At 43.4% G+C, this 27,779-nt stretch overlaps 1 protein-coding gene across 2 annotated transcripts in view; it reads left to right on the top strand.

Moving 5' to 3' along the window:
* The window catches only part of IBTK (inhibitor of Bruton tyrosine kinase), a 138,504-nt gene extending 121,356 nt beyond the window's left edge, over positions 1-17,148 (top strand). For both annotated transcript variants that reach the window (XM_068281539.1, XM_068281538.1), the window contains 3 exons: positions 10,818-10,886; positions 12,681-12,813; positions 16,691-17,148. In XM_068281539.1, coding sequence (XP_068137640.1) covers positions 10,818-10,886; positions 12,681-12,813; positions 16,691-16,816 — 328 coding nt within the window. In that variant the 3' untranslated portion in view covers positions 16,817-17,148. The remainder of the gene's footprint in view (positions 1-10,817; positions 10,887-12,680; positions 12,814-16,690) is intronic.
* The last annotated feature ends 10,631 nt before the right edge of the window (positions 17,149-27,779 follow it).

Here is a 27,779-nt window from a genome sequence, read left to right as displayed (position 1 = left end):
GGGAAGTGAGAGGCGCCGGCGATCGGAACCAGGGAGGGTGAGTTGTTCTCTCTGCATTGCCGAGTCTGCATCGGAGGGGGGAGCACGGATGGTGGCCCGGAGAGGAAGGGAGGGAGAGGTCGGGCTGCCCTCCCCGCGGCTGTGGCTCCCCCCTCCACTATGAGGGGAGGTACCTACCTATCTAATCTATACTGGGGGCAGCTAACTATCTAGCCAATACTGGGGGCACCTATCTAATCTAACCTATACTGGGGGGCAGCTACCTATCTAATCTATACTGAGGGCAGCGACCTATCTAATCTATACTGGGGGCAGCTAACTATCTAACCAATACTGGGGGCACCTATCTAATCTAACCTATACTGGGGGGCAGCGACCTATCTAATCTATACTGGGGGGCAGCGACCTATCTAATCTATATTGGGGGGCAGCGACCTATCTAATCTATACTGGGGGCAGCGACCTATCTAATCTATACTGGGGGCAGCGACCTATCTAATCTATACTGGGGGCAGCTACCTATCTAATCTATACTGGGGGGCAGCTACCTATCTAATCTATACTGGGGGGCAGCGACCTATCTAATCTATACTGGGGGCAGCTACCTATCTAATCTATACTGGGGGGCAGCTACCTATCTAATCTATACTGGGGGGCAGCGACCTATCTAACCTATACTGGAGGGCAGCTACCTATCTAACCTATACTGGGGGGCAGCTACCTATCTAACCTATACTGGGGGGCAGCTACCTATCTAATCTCTATACTGGGGGACAGCTACCTATCTAATCTATACTGGGGGGCAGCTACCTATCTAATCTATACTAAGGGCAGCTACCTATCTAACCTATACTGGGGTGCAGCTACCTATCTAACCTATACTGGGGTGCAGCTACCTATCTAACCTATACTGGGGTGCAGCTACCTATCTAGCCAATACTAGGGGCACCTACCTATCTAATCTATACTGGGGGCACCTATCTATCTAACCTATACTGGGGGCAGCTACCTATCTAATCTATACCAGGGGCACCTACCTATCTAATCTATACTGGGGGCACCTACCTATCTAATCTATACTGGGGGCACCTACCTATCTAACCTATATTGCGGGTACCTACCTATCTAACATATACTGGGGGCAGCTACCTATCTAGCCAATACTGGGGGCAGCTACCTATCTAGCCAATACTGGGAGCACCTACCTATCTAATCTACACTGGGGCAGCTACATATCTAATCTATACTGGGGGCAGCTACCTATCTAACCTATATTGCGGGTACCTACCTATCTAACCTATACTGGGGCAGTTACCTATCTAGCCAATACTGGGAGCACCTACCTATCTAATCTACACTGGGGCAGCTACCTATCTAATCTATACTGGGGGCAGCTACCTATCTAACCTATATTGCGGGTACCTACCTATCTAACCTATACTGGGGCAGTTACCTATCTAGCCAATACTGGGGGCACCTACCTATCTAATCTACACTGGGGCAGCTACCTTTCTAATCTATACTGGGGGCAGCTACCTATCTAACCTATATTGCAGGTACCTACCTATCTAACCTATGCACTGGGGGCAGCTACCTATCTAACCTGTACTGGGGGCACCTACCTATCTAACCTATAGCTGGTTCAAATGCCTATCTAACCTATACTGGGGCAAGTATACACAAACAAACACAGAACATTTATATCGCGCTTTTCTCCTGGCGGGCTCAAAGCGCCAGAGCTGCAGCCACTGGGACGCGCTCTATAGGCAGTCGCAGTGTTAGGGAGTCTTGCCCAAGGTCTCCTACTGAATAGGTGCTGGCTTACTATACTGGCTACCTATACTGTGGGCACCTACCTGGCTAACCTATACTGAGGGGATCTATAGCTGGCTACCTTTACTGGGTCACCTATGCCTGGCTACCTATACTGGGGGGACTTATAGCTATATGTCAGGAATCAGGATGGACGGATGCGCACTGAGCCTCAGGCTGCTGCAGAGAAGTGTGCAGCATGTCCTGAGTGACGATGAGTCCTTCTCTCCTGCTCCCAGAATCCTGGCACCTACACTGGCACGAAGTCTGCAGACAGTAAGAAGAGAAGACTGACCAGCAAGAAGTATGCTGCTAGAGTAGATACACTAATGAGGGGTAGGGGGGAGGGGCGGGGGGGGGGGTCTGCTGCCTAAATACACTAAAAGGGGATCTGCGACTGCAAGACTAGTAGCCTAAGCCTATATACACTAAAGGGGGGATCTGCCATTTTTGCAAAATGGGCCACTGCAGCTTTAACCACTTCCCAACTGAGGGGTTTTACCCCTTCAGCATCCGAGCAATTTTCTCCTTTCAGCGCTCCTTACATTCATTCGCCTATAACTTTATCATTACTTATCGCAATGAAATGAACTATATCTTGTTTTTTTCGCCACCAATTAGGCTTTCTTTAGGTGGGACATTATGCCAAGAATAATTTTATTCTAAATGTGTTTTAATGGGAAAATAGGAAAAGATATGGGAAAAAAACATTATTTTTCAGTTTTCGGCCATTATAGTTTTTAAATAATGCATGCTACTGTAATTAAAACCCATGAAATGTATTTGCCATTTTGTCCCGGTTATAAAACCATTTAAATTATGTCCCTATCACAATGTTTGGCGCCAATATTTTATTTGGAAATAAAGGTACATTTTTTTTAGTTTTGCGTCCATCCCTAATTACAAGCCCATAGTTTATAAAGTAACAGTGTTGTACCCTCCTGATATAAATATTTAAAAAGTTCAGTCTCTAAGGTAACTATTTATGTATTTTTTTTAATTGTAAATTTTTTATTTATTTTTTTAATTACAAAAAAAAAAAAATGGGGAGTGTGGGAGGTAATGAGTTAATTTTTTGTGTATAAGTAATGTATGTGTGTGTGAAAAATAGTTTAGGGTGTAGTTTACTATTTGGCCACAAGATGGCAACAGTTTAATGCGAACTCCAAGCGTCCTTCCGGAAGCTTGGAGGAAGTACAAAGAGGCTGGGATTTTTTTTTCTTTTTCACAGTGATCGCGCTGCTTAGCGAAAGCAGCAGATCATTGCGGGGGCAGAGATCAACGAACGGGAATGTATTTTCCCGTTCATTGATCTCCGGGCGAGCGGGCAGCGGCGTGCACGATCGCGGGAGTGCGAGCGGGAGAGCGGACAGCGGCGGTAGCGGCGGGGGTACGTATATCTACGCTCCGGGCGGGGAAGTGAAGTCCAAAGGAGCGTAGATATACTGTACGCGGGCGGGGAACTAGTTAAGACCTCGCTGCAGGGCTGTCCAACTCAGCACACAAGTGATTTCCATCCCCTTTTCTCCCCACCAACAGAGCTCTGTGGGGTCACCTGATCACCTCCACAATTGTTTATTTTTTTATTATAAATATTTGTTATTTTTTATTAAAGCCATTTTTTTTTACATTATTTACCCAGTCTCCCCTTCCTTCCCCCGCCAGCAAATCCCTTGATCAGCTGTCATAGGCTTCAGCCTATGACCGCCGATCACCCCTGAGCCACTGGAGGGGACAGTCTTGTCACACCGCTGGCCCCAGTAAATCGCTGCCGTGGATCGCAGCCCTGTACAAGCTAATTAGACAGTGGTTTTGCCGTCTAACAGTCTCCCAGCCGCTGGGAGGCTGAAGCGGAGATGCATGCGCGTGATCTGCAAAACAGGCCCCAAGGACCTTATGCCAATTGGCGTTAAGCGGTCTTGGGGCTGCTGCCACGGCCACGCCCATCGGCGTTACGCAGTCGGCTACAGGTTAAAGAAATGCATATGGCAGCCTCCATATGTCTCCTACCTCGGGTTCCCTTTAAAGTGACACTGAAGCGAAAAAAAAAAGTAAACATGTGTAGTACGGATAATTAATAGAACATTAGTAGCAAAGAAGAGATTCATATTTTTATTTTCAGTTATAAGTGCTTCAGAATATACCACTGCTCTCTGACTAAATTTGTCACAGAGCTCAGAGAAGCTCTTTTGCATAGATAACGAGTTACTTTACTCTTCCTGTACTGAATACAATATGAGACTCATATCTGTGCTACTAGTGTTCTATTTCTTAGCTGTACTACACATACAATTCATTATAAGTTTATTTTCACTTCAGATTCCCTTTAGGAAACTAGCCAGTGGCATGGCCTGACATGTAGAAATACATCCAATTTTGTTTCGGTATGAGTGATCAAGTTGAAAACAAGAGTTGGATCATATTTACAGCAAATAGAAAGAAGATAGCATTGTATGACATAATAAAAAGTATGGAAAATGCAACTGTTTTTCCCTCTCGCTGCAAGGCTTAGAATATATCAGAGTAGGCCATCAATGAGTTGTTTTAAATATCTGATGTACTACACTGATTCCCCTATTTCACCTCAACGGGAAAATTTCTGTTAAAGTTAAATTATCCCTGACTGGCGTGTATATGCTCTTCCCAGTAGTTCCTTGTAACAGCTTAGCTTATGTAACAACCAGTGTAGTAAACCTTGCAATGTTTTTAGTGCTTTTTCTTTATTACATAAGTGCTTAAAGATAGATTGCTGTCATAATGCCAGACTCCAATTTATTCTGAGGAAGACACCCGTGAGTGTTGAAACATGTTAATGGGATTGACTGGGGCGCCCCATAAGATCCAATTGGAAGTTTGACCCTGACTGTATGGAATAGTGTGCACCTACATGCACATCTACAGCTGGGGACAGCCGAAGTGCAACTGGAACGCAAGGAAGCGAGCCGTGGCACGCAAGGAAGTCACTGGACAGCGTGACCCCTGAACTGGAAGCACTAGTGGTGAGTGCAGCGGGGAGGATTGTAGCGAAGTGAACGCCACAGGTTGTCGCGTAGCGTCGCACTTCAACGGTGTGAGGCGGCTGAAGAGCGACATCGGAGCGGCCAGACCGTGTATATCCTAACAGCTGAGTCCGTGAGTACTATATGTGGTGCTGCCATAACGGAGGATTGGAGCGTGGTTTGAAGGACTGGGAGTGAGCAAACGGTTACTGTATCTATCTCAGTGTACACATTGTCTTCGCCATAGCCACCCTCTAACAGTATATCTAAGGACAACTCTGGGGATGGACGTTTAGTGGCCATTTTTTATAGCCACGTTTAGTATTTATATGCAAAAAATTTTTCTTTTTTTTGCAACTTTTGTATTTCTTATAATAATTATCAGCACACTGCTTAAGTATGAATGAAGGTGTGTGAGTGCTACATAGCGGCATATTTTATTATTGTTGTGGCAGGACATATTCTTTTATGATTGACATAAGTAAAAATAAAATAAAAGGGAGAATTTTTCTAACGCAATTTCTGGCGCTCCTCATAATTTTTTATACAACCTAGTTATTTTATATTGGAGATAGGGGTACTCCTATGCAGTGAGGTAGCAGCAAGACAAAGTGTGTTGTGTATAGGGTGTGTATTCCTCTTTACCTATATATATACACCCTTTGGGTGTGTGTCCTTTATTCAATCCGCAAAGCGCCCCTAATCTTTTTTTCATAATGCCAGGCTGACCCTACACAGACTCTGGCAAGTTTATTGAATCCTCTGGTATTATCCACCAGTCTGCTCATTCAGGGCATTTACAGCAGTATTGATGTTAAAGCGTAACTGAAATAACCTTAAAAAATAGCAGTTTAACTTACCTGGGGCTTCTGTCAGCCCCCTGCAGCCCACCTGTGCCCACAAAGTTACCATACGATCCTCTGTTCCTACGCCACGGCTCACTTTCACTTTACGCAGTTGTAGTGCACTGCGCCTGCACATCCTTGTTCATGTTCCTGTCTCCAGAAGCATACTGCGCAGTAGAGATTTTCCCTTACTGCACCTGCGCAGGACGATCCTGGCTACGGGAACGTGTACGAGGATACGCGTGAGCAGGGTATAGTGGACGTCGACATAGAAGTCTGCTTCCACTGCATGAAGTAAAGTGAGATGCGGCGGGGGAACGGAGGATTGGTTCGGGACGGTGTAGGCACAGGTCAGCTGCAGGGGGCTGGCAGAAACCTTAGGTAAGGGAAACTGTTATTCTTTAAGGTTATTTCAGTTCTGCTTTAACTGTTTGGAATAGGTCTTTTAATAAGCTTTGTTTCACTGTGTTCATACCCCATTCCCTTTCCCAGCCAACAGCATTGCCTTGTATTTCTGGCACAGTGCTCCAATGCCTGCCTGCACTCCAGCACAAGCAGCTTCCTCCCTGCCTGTTTCTACAACCTTCTCATTGTACCTCCCAGCAAGAGGCAGATGAAAAATACCCGTTAATTTGCTTGATTTAGGCACTGATACTGCAGCATTCAAATTGAGCACTAGTTGCAAAATACAGGTTAGGACAAGGAAGTTCTGTATGTTTGGTTGGGGGAGATTGGGGTTAATAGGAAGGAATTAATGTTGGGATGGGGGATGTTGGGGGTTAGGCATCAGTAAGGACTTAAAGAAAACCCGAGGTGGGTTCTAAGAATCCTAATAGCAGACAGAGGCTTGCTGTCCATATAATCGCCAGCCTCTGTTGCTATATTGTCCCTCCAGGTCTCCCCTGTGCTCTGCTCTGCCCCCCATAAAGCACAGCTGCGCTGTCGACACGCAGCGTGTCACCAGCTGACTTTACAATTGCCTATCAATCTCCGCCACTCCCCCGCCTCCTCCATAGCTCCGGTCCCCGCCCGCATCCCTTCCCTCCAATCAGCGGGGAGGGAAGGAACGCGGGTGGGGACTGGAGTTATGGAGGAGGCGGGGGAGCGGCGGAGATTGAAAGGCAATTGTAAAGTCGGCTGGTGACACGCTGTGATTTATGGGGGGCAGAGCAGAGCGCAGGTGTGCCCTGGAGGGACAATATAGCAACAGAGGCTGGTGATTATATGCACAGCCAGCCTCTGTCTGCTATTAGGATTCTTACAACCCACCTCGGGTTCTCTTTAAGTTTAGAGGAATGGGTTTGCAGTGTTTACTTTCCAACAATGTAGCATTTGGTTTAATTAAGCTAGCATTTTTTTTCCTGTTGTAAGTTACATTTTCTATTTTGAGGTGGCTGTATATACCACATCTGTGGTTTCACATTTGATCTCCGTCACATTGTGAGCCTGGAGGTGACTAACATCCAGAAGTAGTTCTAGTTCCTGAGCAGCCCTATTATTGTGCCTAATGCTAAACACATGTGCTTTGCCCTGGAACAAGCACTCTGCCTCCAGTAGCCACATATATGTCTCCAAGATAAATAGGGGCGTCATCTGTGTTAGTCAGCAGCTTTTCTCACAGGTTCCCTTTGACATAAAGTTAATTTATAGCTGAGACACTGATGTTTTATTTACTACAATATTTTTGCTTGCTATCAGTCAGTTATTTTATGTCTGCTGCTTTTTAAGCAAGAGCTACATTTTTTTTGTTGGTAAGTTAGGAGACACCATTAGCGGACAGAACCAGTTTTTCTGGAAACCGTAATATATGGTGCTGTATTCAAGTAATCCAAGTAGAGCCTATTTCATTTCAGGTGTGACCATGTTAACACATATGTCATGCAGTGACATGGTCATGCTAAATCAAAAATGATGCATGCAAAATGCTCCATTGTTCCCCAAATCTGTTTTTATAATTGTCATTTTATGGTTCTATTTGCTTAAAGGGTAGATTGAACGATCTGCTTGTGTTGCAAAGCATAGCTAAAAGGAAATGCCCTGGGTGCATATTGGAGCAGCGTGCAGTATTTTTTTTTTTTTTTTTTTTTTTGTTATTCGAACTCAAAAATCGGATTGTATAAAAAATTGGAATCGTATGTAGTGTGCAAGAGGCCTTACATGCAGTTTTGGCATCTTTGGCAGGCCTGGCAAGCTTGCTCTTCCCAAGATGCATCTTGCTGGCATAATTGGCAGCTGGCATCATTTATCAAATGGCACTTTAATATATTACTTCATTGCACATTGGCAGATTGTAGTTCAAAATTAATATGCAAGCTTTCTGTTATACTGTACATAGTGCCCACTCTGCAGGACTTACAGAACTGTCACAGTGCAGAAATGGTCGGGAAAGCTTGAAAGTTGTCTTACAATGGGCCTGATGCAATAGTCAGACTCGCCAGTGTTAAATGCAGGTGAGTCCAATCTGGCGACAATAAAGTTGTCTGATCCAATTGCATTTAGCCCTAGGCAGGGTGTTAAAAAAACTAATTTCGGCAATATTATCACCCAGCAAGTTCCTTACACCCTATCCTATTACAGTTTGCATGCCTCCGTGATGCTTTCAGGCAAAAAGCAGGGCCACCGGGCCGCCGCTTATCTCTGAAGCCCCCACGTACCTGCGCAGATACACTGAAGCAATTACCTTTCCGCCACCGAACACCCGCCACCTCTTGCCAATAAAAATGGCTCAGATAGTGAACCAATGGGGAGCCCCGGTGGCAGATTAAAAAATGCTTTGCCGGGACTCTGCTATAGAGAGAGTAATTGCAGTGACTCATACACTATAATTACACGATGGAACTTGCGGCGAGAGGCGGGGTTTGTTCAGCAGCTGAAAGGAAATTGATTCAGTGTATCTGCGCAGCTACGTGGGGGGCTTCAGAGATGAGCAGCGGCTGGCTGGGAGCTCTGGTGGTCTCCTTAGGAGACCCGCAGGTGCAGCAGCGGAAGATGTCGGCGGGCTTAGCGCATGTGTGGATAGCAGGCTGTGGTGCTGAAGGACAGCATCACAGGGTAAAACCTCACTCCCCATCACCCGTAACATGGCTTTCACCTGAGTAATGCTCCCTAACTATCGGCCATCACACGAGTGAAACTGGCAATAGGATTGGCCGGTAACCCTCATGCGATGGAAGCAACCTGGATCGTACCTGGAAGCAACCCATGCAGGTACCAGGGGTACTTGCAAACTGCATGCAAATAGTGTTGTGGCCCGGATCTGAACCAGAAACCCAGAGTAGCCATTTTGCCCTACGCTTATTTTATTAATAGCTATATTTTGTCAGGCTTGCAGTTGGTTGATCTATTATTTTAATGTATGAGCTTTGCTTTTTTAATAAAGTGTTTGTATAACGCTAGCCCTCTATGATACCCATGATACACGTTTCCTCCTGGTCTTACATGTACTCGTAATTAGATGACAGCAGTTACCTTCGTAATAATACAGCATACATTACAATATCTCAGCTGCTTTACTAGGAACCATCACTTTAATGGCTTCTCCGAGGGCTTCTACAAGCCATATGCAGTAAACTAAATTAAAATTATATATAACTTAAAAAAAGACCCTTCCTGTGAAAGAGAAAGATAACGGTGAGGTATGAACGCTCTATCCAAACTACAATAAAAGGCAAATGTAAATGCACAGCTGGAAAGAATGGCAGCTAATACATTTCTTGATAAATGTCATGAATTTCTCTCACAAACCCTCTGGGGGAAAGCTGTGACACTGATGGATTCTAAAACACAGGTCGATTAAACATATTGGAGCCACATTATTCCAAACCACAGCCTGTCTGGCCTCTAATATAAACTTTTGTACATTAAAATGGACTAGAACTGAGTTTCTAAATGACACAGTTAAAGCATACCTGAAATGACATGTGGCATAATAAGATAAACATAGGTACATATACTACTATAACCAGTAAAAAAAATTATCTGAAGTCCCACTCTGTTTTCAAGTACAGCATGAGAGTTGAAGAGTTGTTATCGATGCAAGAGAGATTGCTGAACAACTTGTGGAATTCAGTCTGGTTTCCTGAAAAGTAAATAGAATCTTAAAAAAAAAAGTTGAGCAATTGTGAGATGAGCCTTCGAAAAGGTTTTAGTGCAGGAAAGTTCAAAGAGTCCTTGTGTCTCTTTCAGCTCAACAAGGTACATTGTGGATTCTAAACAGCAACTGTAACAGTATAGTGCAACTTTATAAATTAAGCCATTAAACTGAAAATGAGACATTTCTATATTACTAATATTGTATTTCCCATTGCTACAACACATAAAATGATCTCAAGTTGTTTTTACTTTAGGTTCACTTTTAGCTTCAGTGCTGATTAAACTAAATGTGAAAAAAATAAAAGTTGCATTAAAATAATTTATAGCATATTAGTTCAATGATTTTATGTGTGCTTTATTTTGGTTTTGGATTATGTGGAAAGGGGTTAAGGCTGCTTTCACAGTGGGACGTTACAGGCGCACGTTAGAGCAGCCTGTAACACAGCCCAACTCACAGTAATGAAAAATCAATGGGCTGTTCACAGTGCCCACGTTGCGTTACAGTGTAACGCTGCACGTTTAATGAAGGTGCAGCATGCTGTGCGTTATATGCGGTTTTAGCCGCGTTACACTGTTTGCACATGCTCAGTAATGTTGTTTTTTTCTTGTATTTTTAAGTGCAGGAGAGGAGGAGGGAAAGAGCCCTAAAGGAACGTGTTATTGGTTTTAACTTAAGTTTGTGATTTCATCCGATTTCTCTGAATTTCCCTTGCTTCCTATCTTGGTAGGATGTGACCCATAATGTAGACAGCTTCAAATTAAACCATTTTTCCTGCAGAATAGAGCAGTGTCAGAACACCCTTCATGTTTGTATTGCTGACTTTCATTTCCTGTCCACAGGATCTCCAAGGTCCATAATAAAGCCATGGAGGGTCCAGGGACATGAAGTATCTCCTTAGTAGTGACATAGCCAGGAAATAAAAATCCAATTTTTTTACCTTGAGGTGGTGGGCTTTAAAGTGGAGCGCCAACAAAAAGAGGTTTATTTATGCTAGTTACAAGATTTGCAGGTCAGGCTTGCTTAAACAGTGCAATGCCAGTCATTACTATATCATTTTTGTATTATCAGGAAACCACCGGAAGCTGGAACCCAGGAAGCCAAGACTAAATGTGATGTGCCACAGCAAGACTGCTCAAAGTAATACAGACTGTTTATTATATTTCCATATTGAGGCGCACCTGATGCATGTCACACGTTGCTACACTGTATTTGAGTAGAACCAGTTATAGTTGACATTGCATATGTATAGTTTACTGTGCACATGTACATTGAGGCAGTGCATTGGTGGTATGAGTCATGAATGGCAGAGTCTTGTCTTCTGCATTTCCCCTTGTGGTTAAACTCCTGGTGCCCCTTCCTCCACATAGGGACACTTCTAGCCCCAGCAGGTTGCACTGGATCATGCAGAAGTGCCAGGCAGTATGATAACACATCATCTGATTTTCGCCAGGATCCATTGCACAGCTTGCATGAATGTCATGCCAGGGACTTTGAGTGGGGGCTTACAGCAGGACATACAGTAGGTGATGTAAAAAGGTCTACTGTATTGTTTGTTTTGTTGTATTTTCTCATGTTCGAAAGGAGACTTTAGCTGTCATTTATCAATGAAATCAAAATATAATGTGCCAGCAGTATGGATTGAAATTCGCAAACCAGTTCCATCTGTGGATCTAGTGGTACTTGTGAGAAGACAAAACAACACAGGGAGGCTGGAAGCACAGTGTGGTGTGATATCTAGGGATGATCAATGAGATGCAATTTTTTCCAAAATTATGCAATTTTATATGCAAACAATTTTTCACTTTAGCGGTGCTGCTGATATTTCCTTTTTTTTGTGCAATTTTATATGCAAATGTATGCAGTTTGAAAACAAACCAATCAATTTAAACCCAGGTTTAAATTGATAGGTCAATTTTCAAGATGCATATAGTTGCATAAAAATGTGCATACATTTGCATCAACTCAGAAAAATTTGCCTATCTGTGATCATCCTTAGTGATATTGTTGGGTCACCAAGAGTTATATGTAGATGATGATAATATAATCACAAAGCCTGGTTGCCGATGAAGCAACCACTTGTAGGGCATGTGGGGAGGCGCGGTCCCCACTAGGCCTTGTTCCTGTCAAGAGTGTTGGTCATAGCTCCACAGAAAAGGTCAACATTCTTGGAGATCTTTCAAAAGTGTAAGCCCCTAGCTAGGGGTAACAAAGAAAGCTGGAGGTGCCCGTAAGACCAAACAATGGTATGAATAATAAGTAAGCTGAGGTATAATAAGTAAGCTGAGGTAGAGCATGGTAAAAAAATCTACTACCTTAAAGAAGTAATACTCAGGGAGTCGAAGTTAAAGTAAAAGCTTCTCAAATTTATTGTGCACATTTGACAACGTGTTTCATGGCTAGAGCTGCTTCCTCAGGTCAATAGTTATGCCTGGGATTAGATGCAGTCAGTCCTGGGTGCCATAGATTTTCAAGGTAGGACATTTTTTTTACCACCTTCTACCTTGGCTTACTTATTGTTGGCATACTAGTGACTTAGCCCATTTAAAAACGGGCTAGGTCTGTCCCTAATGCGCCACGCGCATGCACGCACTCGCCGCGCACGACACACTCATGCCCACACCTTCTGGCCCCGTCCTCCTCTGGCTCTCGGCAGTGTCTCCACGTCACTGCACATGCGCAGTGCACAAAAAGCACTGACGGATGGACATGGGACGCAGCGACACTTGCCTTTTATTAGGTAGGATATAGCATTTTTTGGGTTTTACGGGCGCCTCCAGCTTTTTTTCAGTCCTCTGTGGATCTCTTCTGCATGATTTTGGGAAGAGCATATGAAAGTTGGCACAGCAGTGGGGGGTTATTGAGAAGAAAGTGAAACACAGCTTCTACGCATTTTGGTGACCTACATATTGTATATATCTCTTACTTTTGCAGCCCGTGGCTTCAGTCGTTAAGCAAGACCAAGCCATCCGTTGTCCCTGTGACTTTTACCACCATTGTGGAGGAGGAAAAACAGCAAGAGGCCGCTCTCATTAGGAGCAGAGAGAAGCCGTTGGCACTTATCCAGGTACTGAAGTTCCTAGCATTAGAAAAACCCAGTTCTCGGATTCTTGCTAAATAACATTTTTATATTTGTATATGCATACGCTGGTCAGTACATTACAACGTATGCATCTTTCTAGCCCTTTACTCACACAGTTAACACAGAGTTCATTTTATTTTGTATCTCACAATTTATTCCATGGAAATATACATGATGCAATTATTCCCAGATTAGTCAAAGCAGCAACCTGTATTCATGAGAATCAGAGCCTAGAGGTGGCTATACACTAAGTGATGGCCACCAGGTTGACCCATCTGATGGTTATAAACCCCTCTCTGAATACACTGTATACCAATTTCCAATAGATTTCAGAAAGAACTCTATTGAAAATCTTCCTAGTTCCACCTGCCGGACCCACCCCCATGTATTGTGTTCCCCCACCCGGCCTGTAGTGAGTGTGGAAGCAGCTCACTTATCCACTGCGTGCCTCCTCTAGTGTCTTCTGACCATCATAAAGGAAAACCTGTACCCTGTGACCCCGTCATGTACATGAGGTCAGTACATGAGATGGGGTAGATGCACCCCTGGCAGCAGTGGAGAGAGAGAGAGAGAGAAGAGGAGGCACACAGAGTATAGATGAACTGCTTCTACACTCACTATGGGCAGAGAGGGGCACATTACATGGGGAGACCAGCCCGGGGTACGACAGCCATTATAATATCAAACGCCATTACCGCCGCACACATGACCAAGATCTTTCCAGCATGCCAGATCAAATTGGCTGGAAATTGATCTAAACGATCGATCAGGCGGCCATATTCATGAACATTATGATCGAATCGGCCAGATATCGATGTCGCAAATAGAGTCCTGTATAGCCAACTTTTACTTTTCAATTATACAATCTTGATTTTACAATCTTACCAAATCTGTGTAGTAGAAGGGTGCAGTGAGTGAATAGAAAGTGAATGGATACCAGTGTTCTCCCCAGAGCCTATTAGCCGGGCGGAGCGCCCACCTGGGTCTCTGTTCCCGCCCGGCTGATTTGATTAGCCTCCAAGAGTAAAAGCAGAGACACTTTCCTCTGCGTAGTTTTGAATCAGACAGGCAGCGCTGAGTGCAGAGACACATCTCCGCCCTCCTCCTCAGCTCCTTCCTATCAGCAGCGAGGAGGGGCGGGGGAAGCTCCTAGCACAGATGAGTCAGACCTCGGGAACTTTTCTGGAGCCGACTATAGAATAGAACCTATGGCTCTATTGCTATTCCTTTTGGTGAGTCATCACCCGATCTCTCCCAGCAGTGGACAGAAGCTCTCCTCCTTCTCAATTATCTGTGCAGCAGATACAAAGCTCCTTCCATTCACAGGAATGTCCCGAATACTCAGATAAGTGTGGCTCATTAACATATCAAGACACTGGTCATTCAGTGTGAAGGGAGAGCTAATGAGTGGTTTACAGGGCTGTAATATGAACCTGGTGCAGCATTCACTCTGCCCCCTGCACTTCATGCCAGACTGACATCTTTTGTGTCAGTGATTGTTAAATCACTGTGATATCCAGCTTTCAGTATGGGCAAATATGAATGGCAAAAAGTTCAATGGCATTTAATAACACATTTAGCCTGACTTATCTCAGCAGTTACAGTAATTTAGGTGGGAAAAAAAGCCATACGTACATTGAGTTCAGCCAAAATACTTGTATGCTCTCATATCACTGCTTTTTGAACTAGCATGGTTTTTGCAAAGTCTCTGGAGTTGTCACCACTCTGTTGCCTGCCTGTGTGATCAGCTTTAACCTCCCCGGCGTTCTATTGAGATCGCCAGGGAGGCTGCGGGAGGGGTTTTTTTTAATAAAAAAAAAACTATTTCATGCAGCCAACTGAAAGTTAGCTGCATGAAAGCCCACTAGAGGGCGCTCCGGAGGCGTTCTTACGATCGCCTCCGGCGCCCAGAATAAACAAGGAAGGCCGCAATGAGCAGCCTTCCTTGTTTGGCTTTCCTCGTCGCCATGGCGACGAGCGGAGTGACGTCATGGACGTCAGCCGACGTCCTGACGTCAGCCGCCTCCGATCCAGCCCTTAGCGCTGGCCGGAACTGATTGGTCCAGCTGCGCAGGGCTCGGGCGGCTGGGGGGACCCTCTTTCGCCGCTGCTCGCGGCGGATCGCCGCAGAGCGGCGGCGATCAGGCAGCACACGCGGCTGGCAAAGTGCCGGCTGCGTGTGCTGCTTTTTATTTGAAGAAAATCGGCCCAGCAGGGCCTGAGCGGCAGCCTCCGGCGGTGATGGACGAAATGAGCTCGTCCATACCGCTCAGGAGGTTAAAGAGAACTTGTAACAAAACAAAAGTTCCCCTAGGGGGTACTCGCCTCGCTAGGGGAAAGCCTCAGGGTCCCAGTGAGGCTTCCCCCTCTGCTGTAGCTGCAGGCAATCCAGTGCGGACTCCCCCGAAGTGTCTGGCAATCCTCCCTCGACAAGCGCCGATTTATTTACCTTTCCTGGCTCTAGCGGGGGCGCTGTTGTGGCTCTCAGCACGGAGATAGGCAAAAAAGCCGATCTCCGTCGGGTCCGCTCCACTGCGCAGGTGACTTGCCCAACAGCGATCGCCTATTTCTGCCTATCTCTGAGCAGAGAGCAGATACTGCACCTGCGCTGGAGCTGGGAAGGTAAATATTTACATCCCCGCTATTCGGGGAGCTTTATCGCCACTGCCGTGGGACTGAGGAGGACAGGGGAAGCCTCAATAGGATCCGGAGGCTTCCCCCACCTGAGGCAAGTACCCCCCAGGGGAGGTTTTTTCGTTACAGGTTTTCTTTAAGTCAGTACTCCTCTGCTCCTAGTGTATGTCCAGCATCAGGAGTCACAATACATTGCATGCAGAGAGTGGTGAATGTCAGGTCATATATGTGATGATGGGTCTAGCACTAAGGTCCCATTCACACCAAGATACTTTCCCAGGAATTTTGAGAGCTTTGCTGAATGCCAGTGAACAGAGAAGCGCTATGACAAAGTTTCTCTCAGGAAGCATTCACACTATAATTGTGATGTATGTAAATCACAAATGAACTGCATACAGCATTTTGGGATTGTTTGCAATGCGATTTTTGTTTCTTGATCCAGTTATCTCACTACTCCCACCAGCACCCAGCATCATGCCGACCTCTCCCCACCCAGCGTGAGCCACTCCCACCCCACCCAGTGTGACCCTTTCTCTCCGTTCAGCGTTTCCTTACTTTTTCACCCAGCAGCACCCAGCGTGACCTTACTTCCCCACCCGGCTACTTTTTCATGCCACCCGGCTGGAAAATATTTCTGGGGAGAACACTGGATACTTTATTATGGGCACGTTTAGCATACACAGAAAAGTACCCAAGTCACTTGATTTGCAGTAACTTATTTATCTTCACCAAAACAAGTCATTCAAACTGAAATTCTGAAACATTTCCATGCTAAATAAGCCAATGTGTTAGTACATCTAAATACAATGGGTTTAGTTATAAGAGTAGCCTGGTACGTTAACTGCTCATGTTTTGGGAGCCTCAGTCACAAGAACTCCATGTCTTACATCTTGGTTCTCTTTCATCCTGGAGTCTGACTTCTTGTAGCATGGGGATCATATTATATATCATGTATAGCATTTCCCATAATATTAAATAAAGAGACTAATGGGCAGAGATAGGCCTGTTCTGTATCTACTGCCATTGTTGAACTGATAAACTCTCCCCACACAAGTCAGAATGGACAGAGCCTGCAGTCACGTATTTGAATTTCCAGCCATCTTTTATATAAACCGATCAAGCTGAAATAATTGTGTTGTTTTTTTGTTTTAGTTTTCTACTGTCAAGCTGCAGTTTCTTACAAGCATTTTATAATCATCTTTTTTTTTTTTTCTCCTTTAATGTTTAGATTGAAGAGCGTGCAATTCAGGATCTGTTGGTACATTACCAAGCTATAGACAACCCTGAGGAATATATAACCATTGAAAGGTCGCCACAAGGGCCAATAGCCGCTCCGATGTGGAACAAACATTAATCGGAATGCATCATGTGAATGTCTTGGTGCTTCAAGGATACCATGGAAGCTTAATTATGTATTAGTCATTTTCACAATTCCCTCAAATTCTTATAAAATACAACTGGATGTAAGACACAAATTAACCTTTTAGGATTTGTTTTAGGTTTTATACCAGCCATAACCATTAGTATGTTGGCTATATGCTGAAATAATCAGGTTTTCAAACGTCTCACATTTACATGTATTATTTGATAATTCTAGAATGTGGTCAGTTTGCTGTAGCGTATTCAGTGTTGGAAAGATCTCTTGCCACAAACAAATTTAAAATAAAAGTGTGAACTGGTTTGGAATGATTTGGTTTTGAACTTTACTCAGCCACGGAGCTCTCTCTGTATACTCCCACAGTATGAAAATCGCCATTCGCTAGTTTGGTTGTTTATGTTGCTGGGATAAGGATTTCAGTGAAATGGTGGTTGGCAATGCATGTATCTGTCGCCAATTACAATGTAGGTTGATGTGGGTTGCTGTGAAAGACTAAATACATATGTCTTCCTTCCTGAAGGGCTTTAAAGAAACACTGAAGCGAAAAAAAATGTATGATATTATGATTTGTATGTGTAGTACAGCTAAGAAATAAAACATTAAGATCAGATACATCAGTCTAATTGTTTCCAGTACAGGAAGAGTTAAGAACCTCCAGTTGTTATCTCTATGCAAACAAGCCATTAACTCTCTGACTAATGCTGGGAATACACGTTTCGTTTTTGCCTTCGTTTTAGCCTTCGATTCGTTCAGTAAACGAATCGAGTGTTGAAAACGTATGTGAAAATAGTCATAATCTCATTATAGTTTCGATTAATAGACCCCAAAAACGAACGACTAGTGATCGAACATGTTTGATATTATCTCTCTTTATCCATCTAATCGAGTCATTGGTAGGCTTGATGGCTGTTCAGATCGATTATATGTTCGTTTATGTTAGTCCGTCCCTGTAAAAAGGGATTTTCGTTTCGTTTCTTTGCAGCCTTCGATTATTGGAAAAACGAAACCATCAGAATCGAAAAAAAAACGAAACCGTGGGTGGTGATATTAACCGTACGTTCGATTATTTCGGGAACGAAAAGGACAAAAGGCACATTCGAAACGAAGGCTAAAACGAAGGCAAAAACGAAACGTGTATTCCCAGCATAAGTTTAGTCTTGGAGAGGGCTGTTATCTGACTTTTATTATCTCAACTGTCTTCTTTTCCTCTGCTAGAGGAGAGGTCATTAGTGCACAGACTGCTCTGAAAGACTCATTTTGAATGCTGAATGTTGTGTAATCTGCACATATTATAGCATGATGCAATGTTAGAAAAAACACTATATACCTGAAAATAAAAATATGAGAATATTTTCTTTGCTGCTAATCTTCTAGTAATTATTCATAGTACACAACCAATTCACTATATCATATTTTTTTTTCGCTTCAGTGTCTCTTTAATAGTATAGATTTCTCCAATGTTGGCCACTTGAACCAAAACTGTGCAGCTTATGAATCTCATGACTGGCCTTGCAGTCTTCCTTATTGATCAGTTCTACATCAATCCCTAGACTGCACATATATTTCTTTTAAAAAGCTACATTGTCGGTGCCAGCTATTTTCGAACTGAGTGTAATAAATGTTGAATTATCGAATAAGAAATTGCCCAATCGCTCAAACTGCTGACAATGGTTTCATAACCAGGGAGTCAACTGGTTAGCACCACGATCCTTAATGGTGCACTATCCAACAGTGAGAAAATGAAGAAAACCTGGTCTCTACCTGGATTTTGCAAATGCTAGATTTAATTCATACCAAAGAGAAAGAGCTAAGAGAAAGCACAACGTTTTGGCACAAAGGCCTTTGTCAAATGCTGACTGACTCTGCAGGTGCAATCATTTTATCACATATGAATTAACATAAACCACACCCCCATAAACAAGGGGGCGGGCACAGTCATAAAGGAGATACCTACCAATTATTTATGAGAAATCGATGAACAAGCTACAAAAACATCTCAAATATAAATCCCCCTTGAGCCCCTTAGGGGTGAGGATCTCAGGCGCGTCTATCCACTGACCTTCCCTTCTCAGGAGCATTGTTTCACAGTCCATGCCCTCATTCACTGTTACTTTTTCCAGTACGCACCATCTCAAGTTGTTTACTGTATGTTGGCATTCATATGAAATGTCCTATAGGGGAAATTTAATTTCTTCTTACTAGTATTCACATTGGATCTGATTGTCTTTTCTTATAGACCCTAATATCGCTACGATGTTTATTCAACCGAGTCCGAACATTCCTAAATCTACATGTATTAAAGTCTATATTAGTCAGTAGGGATTATCCTTGAGGTGCATATAAATTTGGGATGATTGAGAATTATGCAAATTATTATGATGCAGCATTATGCTTATTATTATGAAACCAAATTGTGTTAACTACATTATTATGAAAATCTAAAATGTAAATGGACTGATCAAATATTCCAGTAGAAGCATTTGATGAAGCTGCAAAGATTTGCAGTTATATTTGCATAACTCTGCATCAACTTGGAATTATTTACATCAACTTGGAATTAGTTGCATATCTCAAGCCAAGTATAAAGTTGGCACCTACCCAAAACTTTGTACTAAATGCCTGTAGACGTCAGTGGCGAAGGTATATGGAGAAAGAAATCCTGTAGACGTCCGTCACAAGCAGAAGTAGTTTTTTTACTAAAACACCTTTAGACATCTGTGGCATATAGAAAACACAAACGCCTATAGAGAGCCACAGCTGTCTAAGGGTTAATATTGGGGGGTGGGCAGTTTCTGGAACAAAACTATATGTGTCCTGCTTCCCATGCTAGCTTCTTATTCCCACATCTGCCACAAGAATGGAGCTAGTGGAGTCACAATGCTTGATGTATGTTGTCATTCTGACTCCAGAGGGGCTGGAGATAGAAGATTAACACAACAGCCAGCAAGTAGTATTTTATAGGAAAATAAGCAATTGCACAGAGGTTGTTACAGACGCTATAAATTATCAGCGCTGATATGCCACTGGGCTTCCAGGTTTCATGCAGTGGCTTGTCCGCTCTGAACTGATAATTTACAACAGCTAGAACAGCTTCTGAAGACACAGGTATTGTGAAACCACTGTCAGGCTGGATTCTTATGCAGGCTGGATGTCTTTGTTCTCTGCCGCCTCTGTGTATATATCTGACAATCTTCTGAATATACTCGAGTGCCTTTGGACCTGAAGTCCATTAACTGCTGTTTTTCTGGACATGCCGACTAATATTTTAACTTGTCTAATGATTTAATTAAAAAAAAAAAAGAAAAAAAAAAGTGCTCCACACCTTTTATAAAATGGGATATTAGAATGGTGAGCACTAGAATGATGGGAGCATAGTACTGGGGACAGAATCATAGTGCACTTTGAAGGCAAGATTATGAGAATTTTAAAGCAAACTCTAAAACAGCAGCACTATTTTGAAGGTACAATAATGGGAGAAGAGGCAGTTATCTTCTTTAACTTCTTGCCGACTGCTCCACGCCAATTGACGTGAACGAGGCCGCAGCCCCAGGACCACTCGAGGGCTTAGGGGTGAGGATTGGAGGGGATCGCGAGCATCTCCGCATGAATGTTGGAGCTCTGCCATCAGCCCAGCGGAGATCGCAGTCTATTTACACAGTACATCGCTGCAATCTAGGGCAGTGCTGTACAGGGGACAGCCATGTCACTCGGCTGTCCCCTCCAGAGGCACAAAGGCAATCCGATGTCATTTGCTAGGGGGGGAGGGAGTGCTGGGGATGTTAGAAAATAAATTAAAAAATAGAAGAATTAAGGGCCCGTTTCCACTGGAGCAGAAACCGCTCCGAATCTGCAGTTTCCCCGCACACAAATCACACGGGGAAACTCTGCCATAGGGGATAATGGCGGCGCCGGCCAAATCGCTTGCGTTTCGATTCGGCCGGTACTGCCCGCAGAATTCGCTCGGGAGGCTGCGAATCCCATAGCCGTGCATGGGCACGGTTCATGGGATGCGCCTGCGATCCCGCATACCCGGAAGTGCGGCCGCGTGTCTCCCTGACGTGTGCGGCACAAGTGGAAACGGGCCCTTAGAATTTATTTTAAATAACAACAAATAAAAAAAAAATTATAAACACAGGAGCAGGGATCAAACCCCACCAACAGAAAGCTCTGTTGGTGGGGAGAAAAAGGGGGGGGGGGGGGGTGACTCGTGTGCTGACATGCACGGTATGCAGCGAGGCCTTAAAGCTGCAGTGGCCTAATTGGTAAAAAATGGCCTGGTCACTAGGGGGGTTTAACCCTGCAGTCCTCAAGTGGTTAAGTCATTTTTTATTTTCTCACTGCAGCTTGAAAGATTGACCCATGCTGTTTCCTGTTTATAAGAAGCAGGCTCCCTCTAACAGTCTTTGGGAGCATACCGTTAGAACCCAGTGTTGCCAACCGCTACAAATTTAGCTGCCCGTGAATTCCGTAAGGAATTCAGCAGCATCCATAAGGGCGCCCTGTGAGCAGGAGGGGAGCAGAGAATAGGGAGAGCTGTGAGGACAGCGGGGAAGGGGGGCCATCTCCCCCCCCCCCCCCCCTCACCTTAGGGCTCTCCCTCCCTCGCTGTCCCTTCCAGAACTAAGTGTTGTGCGGCGTTTGGCAGTGGGCGGAACTTACCTACGTCTCGCTTCAAGCGCCGGAAGTTCGGGTGCCGCTGCTCTGGTCTGGACCAGACCAGACTAGCGGCAAATCCATGCCGCGCCTGCAACGAGACGGAGGCAAGTTCTGTCCGCTGCCAGCCACTGCACTTCGTTCTTGAGGGGAGAGCGAGGTAGGAAGAGCCCCAAGGTGAGGGAAGGAGGGGGGGAGATGGCCCCCCTTCCCCGCTGTCACCACAGCTCTCCCTCTTCTTTGCGCTGCTCCCCTTCTGCTGGGGGGACACCTGGCTACCTATTCTGGGGACATATACCTCTGGCTAGTGGCTACATATACTGGGCACATATACCCCTGCCTACATATACTGGGCACATATACCCCTGGCTACATATACTGGACACATACACCGCTGGCTACATATACTGGGCACATATACCCCTGGCTACATATACTGGGCACATATACCCCTGGCTACATATACTGGGCACATATACCCCTGGCTACATATACTGGGCACATATACCCCTGGCTACATATACTGGGCACATATACCCCTGGCTACATATACTGGGCACATATACCCCTGGCTACATATACTGGGCACATATACCTCTGGCTACATATACTGGGGACATATACCCCTGCCTACGTATACTGGGCAAATATACCCCCTACTACATATACTGGGCACATATACCTCCGACTACATATACTGGGCACCTATACCCCTGGCTACATATACTGGACACATATACCCCTGGCTAAATATACTGGACACATATACCCCTGGCTACATATACTGGGCACATATACTCCTGGCTACCTGTTCTGGGGACAGCTCTACCCCTGGCTACCTGTTCTGGGGACATCTATACCACTGGCCACCTATTCTGGGGACACCTATAGACCTGGGGCTACCTATTTTTGGGGAACCACTGCTGTCAGATGAAGTGTATTTTGGGGAACTACTGCCAGATTATGTGTATGTTGGGGGAATCGCTGCTGCCAGATTACATCTATTTTTAGGGAACCACTGCCATATTATCGTTATTTTTAGGCTATAAGATTACATGTATTTTGGGGGAAGGGGGGGAAACACTATGGCAGAGCTCAAACTTCCCCATCAGACCTTTTACAGCACTACTAAAATCATGTATATTTGGCCCCACCCATGACCATGCCCACGTTCTGTTGCGTGACCATGCCCATTTTTCAGCGGGGATTTTGTCAGTAAAAACAATCTTTTGTCAGTAAATTTTTAGGTATTTGTCAGTAAAAAATAACATTAAATGTTGGCAACACTGCCATGACCTCCTCCATCGGTCATCCCTGTGGAAGGGAAGGTTGAGTGGCAGCTTAGCCATGGTGATTGGTAGCTATGATGCGCCTCTCTCACCTAGTAGAATCCAAGGAGGAGAAGGGAACACAGAGTAGCTGCACAAGTCATGTAACTTCTCAGCTTCTTCACAAAGATTTAGAGTAAGGGGGGATTGGGACAGGAAGAAAGGCTATGATTGGACTTAAAAAAGATATTCCATTACAAGGAAGGTGTTTGCAGTCCATCATTTTAAGTTATATTGGATCACACTGAGTGTTTCTGAAGAGTTAGTGAAATTGTTTATACTGCAGATGGATGCATACAGTTGTAATTGCACTTTCCGTTTACTGATGCTTGCTGTAGCAAAGTTGCAAGCTGACAAACGTTGAATGCTGTTCATCACTTTACACACCTAATCAATGCATGCTCCAGAGTAGAGTTACTAACAGGAAGACAGTTGTGTTTTTGTTAAGCTATCTCTGCCCAACAGAAAACCTCAAATGTCATTGACTGATAATGTGAATCCTTTTATATTGTACAGAGTTATTAATTTATGATGACCCAAGACATCATTTTACTTCTTGCCAATTTAAACACAACTGGAGGCTACACTATGGGTGTGTAAGCTCCACAGTTGTAGGGTGATGACAGCAGTAATGTGCTTCCCATTAAATGGTGTGCCTGAGGACTGACATTGTAAATGGAAGGGTGAGAAGGGCTTCATTTCTTAAGGCTTTCTTTCATCATATGAAAATATATTACAGTTTGGACAGCTTTAAAAATATATGGAGTGGTAGATTTATATCGCCTCTGCTTTCTGATAAAATTGTTATGGCAGAGTAAAGAAATGGTGAATGCAGAACTACAAGAGATAAGCTATAAACAGTGCTTACCTGTCTCTATAGTTTGATGTAGTAGATAGTCTGCAGATCCTGTTATTGTGGTCCTAGACATACTCTATGTGAAGACAATGACCAGTAAGTCAGCTGCCTACAGCAAAGGTCATAATCCTTGTATCTGTAATGTGCAGACACCATTATTAAGCTCTGTCTGCTTCCCAAACCCCACTTGGGCTATGATTCAATTAATGTTTCTCCAGAGTTTTCTCATGAGTTATGTTCTCATCTGCTAGAAAAATGTGAAAAAAATATCCGGCACGAGAACTTAGAATAAAGTTGTACAGGCCAAGGTCAGGGCAGTTGGAGTTTGGGGCAGGTGAAGTTCTGTCATGGTCCAGTAAATAAGCCAAGTTTGGGTCAGATGTAGTTCAAAGCCAGTAGAGCAAGCAGGGTCACAGGGAAAAAACTCAAGTGGACACAAGTGCGGTAACAGAGGCTAAGATACTCAGCTGCAGAAGTCATTATAAGGTGTTGATGGGAGATGTAACCATTTACACCCTAGACCCATACATGATTCAATCAAAATGTTCAATTTTCATATATACAGATTACACACACATATACTGTATGTATGTATATGTATATATATATATATACATATACATACACACACATACAGTAGCAGTAAAGAGTATGTGAACCCTTTGGAATTATATGGATTTCTGCACAAATTGGTCATGAAATGTGATCTGATCTTCATCTAAGTGACAACAAAAGACAATCACACTCTGTTTAAACTAATACCACACAAATCATTAAATGTTTCCATGTTTTTATTGAACACACCATGTAAACAATCACAGTGCAGGTGGAAAAAGTATGTGAACCCCTAGACTAATGACATCTCCAAGAGCTCAATGGAGTGAGGTGTTCGCCAGCTGGAGTCCGATCAATGAGATGAGATTGGATATGTTGGTTACAGCTGTCCTGTCCTATATAAAAAAAAAAAACACTCACCAGCTTTATGTTTGCTTTTCCCAAGAAGCATTGCCTGATGTGAATTATGCCTCATACAAAAGAGCTCTCAGTAGACCTACAATTAAGAATTTTGACTTGCATAAAGCTGGAAAGGGTTATAAAAGTATCCCCAAAAGCAGTGCTGTCCATGGTAAGCCAAATTGTCTATAAATGGAGAAAGTTCAGCATTGCTGCTACTCTCCCTAGGAGTGGCCTTCCTGTAAAGATGACTGCAAGAGCACAGCGCAGAATGCTCATTGAGGTGAAGAAGAATCCTAGAGCGTCAGCTAAAGACTTACAAAAGTCTCTGGCATATGTTAACATCCCTGTTTGCGAATCTATGATACATTAAACACTTAACAAGAATGAAGGACATTGGAGAATAAATACCTGGATGTTCCACAGCAGTACTGGCAAAATATTCTGTGGACAGATGAAACAAAAGTTGAGTTGTTTAAAAGAAGCACACAACACTATGTGAGGAGAAAACGAGGCACAGCACACCAACATCAAAACCTCATCCCAACTGTAAAGTGTGATGGGGGCATCATGGTTTGGGGCTGCTTTACTGCATCAGAGCCTTGACGGATTTCTATCATCGAAGGAAAAATGAATTCCCAAGTTTATCGAGACATTTTGCAGGAGAACTTAAAGAGAAACTCCAACCAAGAATTGAACTTTATCCCAATCAGTAGCTGATACCCCCTTTTACATGAGAAATCTATTCCTTTTCACAAACTGACCATCAGGGGGTGCTGTATGGCTGATATTGTGGTGAAACCCCTCCCACAAAGAAATGTTGAGTACGAACTCTTGGCAGTTTCCTGTCTGTGAACCCTGTTGCATTGTGGGAAATAGCTGTTTACAGCTGTTTCCAACTGCAAAAACAGCAAGCAGCAGCTACATCACTTGTCAGCAGTAAAAATGTCACCATGTGATAAATGTCAGAATATAAATCAGGGATTTAAAATATTTTACAATGGGCAAACACTGACTAAATCATTTATACATAATTATTGTAAAAATTAAGCACTTTTTTTATTACATGATTTTCACTGGAGTTCCTCTTAAAGGCCATCTGTCCACCAGCTGAAGCTCAGCAGAAGATGGGTCTTGCAACAGGACAACGACCCAAAGCATAGAAGTAAATCAGCAACAGAGTGGCTTAAACAGAATAAAATACGCCTTCTGGAGTAGCCCAGTCAGTGTGCTGACCTCATCCTGATTTATATATTTATCGAATGTATAAAAACATTGAACTTAATTTTTGCCCCTTTGGCTGTGGTGGAAAATCCTGATCAGTTTTTACAAAAAATTTAATAGTGTTTGGTGGATTACTTTGTTGTTTTTTTTTCGAGGAATGCAATCCGTCAAGGAAATTGATTGACTTTAAAAGTGTGTGTGTTTTCACTTGAGGGATGTGGTTTTCTAAAAATCACCCATAGCATTACATTGGCAAGAGCTTTTCAAATTGCTAGCGCTTAAAAAAATGCTGGTAGTGTGAACCAGGCCTTAGGCAGATAAATGCACGTGGAAGGCCACATTCCTGGATGTGTGAGTCTAATGGTGCCCATACATGGTACAATAAAAATGTTCAATTTTTCCATTTATTCCACCAAAACGATCAAATCCATCAAATCCAATGAAAGTTTAAAATCTTTTTTCCAATCAAGAAAAAAGAATCAATTATCCTGTTTTTTCAATAAAAATCTGATCGGACATGTTGGAAAAATCTTTATATTTAATCTAACGGAATATTTGAACAAAATTATCTAATCTAAAATTGTATCATGTATGGGCACATTTAGGCCTCTTTTCCACGGACAGTTTATAGGCAGTGAAATGCCTCTCAAACCCTCTCAACTGCTTGCTGCTGCCTGATAACTGCTCGCTGCTGCCTGATAACTGCTCACTGCTGCCTGGCAACTGCTTGCTGAGCACACAGTTCAGCTGTCCATGGAAAAGAGGCCTTATAGAGCTTGCACACTCTGAATGCTCCTGTTAGACAGGTAAGCTGGTGGGGCCCTGACAGAGCATTACAAATATATCACCTGATCAGACTGATCACTAGGGATGATCAATTATGTGCAAATACTTCCGACTTTATGCAAACATATGTAAATTTTAGTTTGAAATTAATACATACTACCGTAATTAAAACCCATGTATTTTATTTGCCCTTTTGCCCTGGTTATTACACTGTTTAAATTATGTCCCTATCACAATTTATGGGGCCAATATTTTATTTAGAAATAAAGGTACATTTTTTCAATTCGCCTCCATCACTATTTACAAGCTTATTTAAAAAAAATTATAGTAATATACTCTCTTGACATGCATATTCAAAATGTTCAGACCCTTAGGTAACTTTTTTTTTTTTTTTTTTCATTGGATTTTTATTTTTATTTTTAATTAAAATTGTATTTGGGTAATTTTTGGTGAAGGAGGTAAAGAGTTAATTTTAAATGTAATATTATGTGTTTATTTAATAAAAAAAATGCATGTGGCTGTAGCTTTACTATTTAGCCACAAGATGGTCACAATCAAAAAGTCCTGGAAGCGAACGTTCTCGCTTCCAGGAAGCATTAGTAGGACGGGAAACTATTTTTTGTGCAGAAATACCGTGGCCTCTGATAGGAGGCTGTCTATTTTTCAGCTGGAGACTTAGATCAATGAATGGGAATGTTCTCATTCATTGATCCCAGGGCTAACGGAAGGCGGCGGGAGCACGCGCGATAGTGCGCCCAGCGCAGCAGGGCAGTTCATGTGGATGGATATATCTGTTCAGATAGACTTAAGTGGTTAAAGCACACTCAAACAGATGGAAGATTCAGATATTTCAGACAAGATGTATTTCTTTAAACTTCATGCTGTATGAAAGTCAAATCACTCATCTCTTTCCCAGATAGAGGGTTAAACTTTTGAAGTTCCTGTACTGAATCTTTTAATATCCTGTTGAGTTTGTAGACAATTTCCTCTGATCATACACAGTAGATTTTCAGTCTTTGAAGGTATGTACCCACCTCCAATCTTGACTGGCCAATTTTACAATTTCCATGTAGCATGAGTCATTACCTACACAACCTGTTCAAAGTATTCAAAATCTGTTTGTCCTCTCACTACATGG

The sequence above is a fragment of the Hyperolius riggenbachi genome, chromosome 4 (assembly GCF_040937935.1).
Source record: "Hyperolius riggenbachi isolate aHypRig1 chromosome 4, aHypRig1.pri, whole genome shotgun sequence".
Taxonomy (NCBI): domain Eukaryota; kingdom Metazoa; phylum Chordata; class Amphibia; order Anura; family Hyperoliidae; genus Hyperolius; species Hyperolius riggenbachi.
This window is presented reverse-complemented; position numbering and strand designations above follow the sequence as displayed.